Source organism: Lycium barbarum, chromosome 9 (genome assembly GCF_019175385.1).
Source record: "Lycium barbarum isolate Lr01 chromosome 9, ASM1917538v2, whole genome shotgun sequence".
Taxonomy (NCBI): domain Eukaryota; kingdom Viridiplantae; phylum Streptophyta; class Magnoliopsida; order Solanales; family Solanaceae; genus Lycium; species Lycium barbarum.
In genome coordinates this window covers 77,596,705-77,601,611 of record NC_083345.1, presented here as the reverse complement: position 1 = coordinate 77,601,611, position 4,907 = coordinate 77,596,705, and the positions used below count along the sequence as shown (strand labels likewise).

Here is a 4,907-nt window from a genome sequence, read left to right as displayed (position 1 = left end):
GCAATGTGGCTTTATCAGGAAGTTTGCAGAATCAGGGACTCGCAGGTCGTGTTAATGAAGTCAACAACCCTGTATCTCCATCTAATGGTGCTGAATTTTATTGCAATGACCAAAAAAAATGTAAAAGGAGATGGTGCTGAGGAGAAAACACATGCATGCAGTCAAGAAATTGACATATCTACTGTAGAACCTGCAAAACAAGTTGATAGTAGTTGTGTCAAGAAGCAGCAGCCAAGTAAAGCAAAGGGCCAGAAATCAATGCAACAAAAACTGTAGGTATTCGTTATGTGCAGGATTCAAGTTCTAATTTGCAAGCAACCAAAACTATAGTAGCAGCAGGTAATATAGCAAGTACATATGCAGCTGTTACAAGTCCTGCATATGCAGTAGCACAACAAGGTATGCTTGCAAAACCTCATAGTAATTTGCAAGTGGCAATACCATCTAGTGAAGGTCCTAGGGTTGACATGGATAAGGAGTCGATTGCACAAAATTTCCACAATGCTACTAAAATGGGGAGTTGTCTCCTAGATAGGTGGAAAGTGTAAAAAGGCACTAAATTCATGCAAGGAAGGGCAGCTAGGATGGTAAGATGACTGCAGAATTTGTTCCAAGACAAATACCAATGAGACAAGCAAAGAAGAATGTGGCAGCTCCAAGCAACTCAACAAAGTCCACAAAATCCAAGAAGAAATGATGAAGTTTCAAGACTTTGTGGAAAGGCATGAAGAACAAGACAATGTTGAAAATTCAATGAATATAGAAGATTTTACAAGTTCAGAGATTAAGGATTCTATCTTTATTCTTGTATTATTTACTCATTATTTTAGCATTATCATGTGTAATATCATCACAGAGTGTATTATAAACTCTGAGATGATCATATCTTATTTGATCATTTCTAGTTCTTATTTGTTACATTCTTGTTAGTGTAGAAGTTCTTTGCCTCATAGGTTTAGTAAGGTAAGACCTAGTCCCTCTTACTTGTACTTTTCCTTTGGGGTTTTTTGCTTTTTAGAAAATTAATAAAACTAGCCCGAGGCCCAAAAAGCCTAGTGGACTTTGCTTTAAAAATAATACAAGATCTCCCACCGGCTACCTTGAGAGCTTCTCTCTTTAGGCGACTTGGCGACCTAGTGAGAGAGTGCAACTTTCAAGCCATTTATGGCCTCTACGGCCACCATGCAGCCTCCACAAGAGGCTGCGCCACCCACAATACCACAAACAACCACCATGCAAACCCTAGACTATTCCAAAATATTAAAAGCTTCCACTTTGAATGCTAGTGATGCTAAACAGTCGATTGCCACAACTGTTTTACCTATTCCAATGAAGCCTATCGTGTATCACCATGGTGAACCAACAATACAATATACCATGGAAGAAATAGAGAGAATGATAGTTCATGAGTATCTACAATATGCAGTAGTGGGGAAATTTAGCTATGGATTGCCACATTTGCATGCATTACGTACTTTGATTCCAAAACAATGCGAACTAAAGAGTACTGCTACCATTGGACGCTTATGAAATAGGCATGTCTTGATCAGATGTGAATTGTTTGAAGATTATGTAACTCTCTTGTCGAAACCTGCCTTTTGGATCAAGGAGAGTGGATGGTAATATCCCATGAGGACACTTAAGTGGGATCCTTGGTTTAATCATGAGGAGGAGACTTCCATTGCCATTGCTTGGATATTGTTTCCTACATTAGCACCAAATTACTTTGGCCAGTCGCAGTTGTTTTCAATGGCCTCAGCAGTAGGCAAGCCATTGACCTTGGATGTGGCAACCATAAATAAAACAAGGCCAAGCTGTGCACGTGTGAAATTTGAAGTGGATTTATTTGCTGACCATCCTAAGAGAGTTCAACTACAGGTTGTTGATAGTAAAACTGGAGATATTAAGTCAAAGTGGGTGAAAATTTATTATCATTTCATGCCTAAGTACTGTAAGGAATGTTGCTTGCAAGGCCATGATGAGGAAGGGTGTTGGAAGCTCCATCCTGATTTGTTACCAGATAATGAGAGTGAGGAGAAGGTTGAAGGATATAATGGTGATAAAGGGAAGCAGGCTGCAGTCCCTAAAAATGTGAAGGAAGCACACAAAGTGGCAAACAAGGCAAAACATTCTAATAATAAGCAGCCAAATCATGCAAAAAATAAAAATCCTAGGCAGGTGATCAAGGTGTCGGAGAGTGGTAAGGTGGTTGGAGATGTGCAGCAATTGTATAAATGGAAAACTCAGAAAGGAAAGAAACAAGTGGAGATTGAAAACAATACTCAAAAGCAGCTTGCTTTGCCAACTGTTGAAAATGGTGGTACAAGTAAGCAAGGAGAATTACTGAAGTCTGGTACTGTCCAAACACTTAATAAGTTTGCAGCTTTGGGAAAAGATAATGCTGCACAAGAAGGTGTTTTGATGGTCTTGGATGATCAGGTCCAAGCACATCAAGAGAATGTAGAAGTGTGGAATGCAGCTGACTCTCAGAAGCAGTTGGTGGTGGCACCTGTTGATAAAGAGGGTCCAACTAGTTTTCATAGTGCTGAGAAGGCCTTGAATATCAATGCAGCTGTGTTTACTCCTGGTGAGAAGAAATCTTCAGCTTCCAAGACTAAGGAGTAGGTTGAAGCAGCTTTTAAACCAGGAATGGACAAGGTGACCACTAGCCAGGCCTGTCATGATATTCCTTCAACTACTTTTGCTGAGGATAAAGACACTAGTAGTGAAACGAAGTTGTGGAGTGAACAGGTTGAGGAAGATGGGGAAGAGGGTGAAATAGTAGGAGGCAAACCTGTCACGACCCAGCCCCGTGGGCCGCGACTGGTGCCCTACTTGGGCACCCAAACGGGCAAACATACCAAATTGTCATATAATAGCTTAGGTCAATTTTCAAATTCATCATTATAAACAGATCTGAAAATCATTATCATCTGAAGCGGTCACGTGTACAGAGATATCATATCAGAATAAAAAGGGGCGGCGGAATACACATCGCCGAATATATACACACATATACGAACATACAGGCCATTTAGGCCGCATCAAAATCTGATAGATTGGCGGAATGTACATCGCCGGGCACAAATATCACACGCTGCCTCAAATTGTATCAAACTATCTCAGACACATTTCAAACACAACCATATATATACATATATATCAGAAGCCGACAAGGCTATCAAATGGCGTAACGGCCCAAAACATATACAAATGCGCGCCGACAAGGCGGCCATGGCGAGTGGGATCATACAAACACACCTGTACAGAAGTAGGCACAACCCACATATACGTCTACGGACCTCTAAACAGACCAACCGAATCATATGGCGGGACAGGGCCCCGCCGTACCCCTGAACAAATACATACATATGTAGCGAACGAAGATATATACCAAAATGTAGGCTCCGGAATAAGAGGAGCACTCCAAATAGCAAAAGAGGGTGTCCTAAACTGGTGGATCACCAAACTGTGCGTCTGTACCTGCGGGCATGAAACGCAGCCCCCCCGAAGAAAGGGGGTCAGTACGAAATATGTATTGAGTATGCAAAGCAGAAGAAACAGAACACAAACCTGAGGAATAAACGAAATAGAAGTACAGAACATAAGTGCAAACCCAAAATATCAAAATGTTTACTCTCAAAATATAAGTCATGCATAGGGCACAGAGAATATGGTCGCCCGCCCGTCGATGGCGCCATAACACAGCATAACACCAGAAGGTTTCAAATCTCCGTATCCCCGTCACACATCATCACAACATATCATAATCCATATCACAGCATAACTCCATAAACGGAACCCGGCCCTATGGCGAGGTCACGGGAATCGTAACACAGCATACTGCCGAATATATCATAGTGCGCACGATCACAAAACCGGCCCGGGAACCGGCGAACGATATCATAATAATGGGCATGAGCAGAGTAGTGCGAAAACTAATGCAATTTACATATCAAAACATTTATGAAACTGGACATAATCATGTGACAACCCGTTAGGAAAACTAGTCCGGACAACTGATCAATACAGAGTTTATCTCACAAAAGTACTTCTGAAATCGTATTCATAGTTCAAAATGTAAATCAGAATATCATGGAGTAATCAAAACATTATTCTTTAATAGCTAAAGTCATAAGCAAAAGTCACTTTTCGATATCGAACAAAGTTAAGTCAATTAGGGCAACGAAGGAGACTCGGGGCTAGAGGGCCCACCTTGGTCCAAGTCGAGGCGGCGTACAAATTTTACAGACATTTGACCTTATGGAATCAACCATGAAAGCTTAGGGGTGATTCGATCATGTTTACGAAAGTTACGAATGTTTGAACGTTTCTTTTCAACAAAGCATAAGTTTCTAATTCAATTTCACTGAATGGAATAGTGCTAAAAGTAAGCTCGGATTTCTATTAATAGAATGATCCCCGAGGTTCAAACTCAAACCTAGTACATCTAGGACATGCCAAGAGAAGAAAAGGGATAGCTTTACATACCTCACTTGCGCCTTACGCTCGTCCAAACTCAATCCCCGTTTCGTCCAAAATCTACAATTGGTCATAGTTGCCAAATATAAGTTCCAAGCTTTTATGAATTCAAACTTAAATTCATATTGTCTACCGAAATTTTGGCAGCATTTCCCCTATACATAAAGCATCCCCGAGACTTAGCTCGGCTCAATATATCAACAACAACAACCCAACAATCCAACAACACCAACAACTACCACAAAACGCACTATAACATAAATAGTCCTCTTTTCTTCATAGTTCAACGACTTCCATTCCAACTTCACACTATCAAACTAATATCAACATTTTCCATATCCATTAACTAATTCAAGATTATTCAAACATATTTCCATAGCATTCCAAACAATATTCATGAATTCAAGTGTTTCCGCCAATTCCAA

At 40.6% G+C, this 4,907-nt stretch overlaps 1 protein-coding gene across 1 annotated transcript; it reads left to right on the top strand.

The window, feature by feature from the left end:
• Positions 1-1,629: 1,629 nt before the first annotated feature.
• LOC132611983 (uncharacterized) lies at positions 1,630-2,625 on the top strand. The gene has a single exon (XM_060326336.1). The coding sequence runs from the start codon at positions 1,630-1,632 to the stop codon at positions 2,623-2,625; it is 996 nt and encodes a 331-aa protein (XP_060182319.1).
• Positions 2,626-4,907: the final 2,282 nt, after the last annotated feature.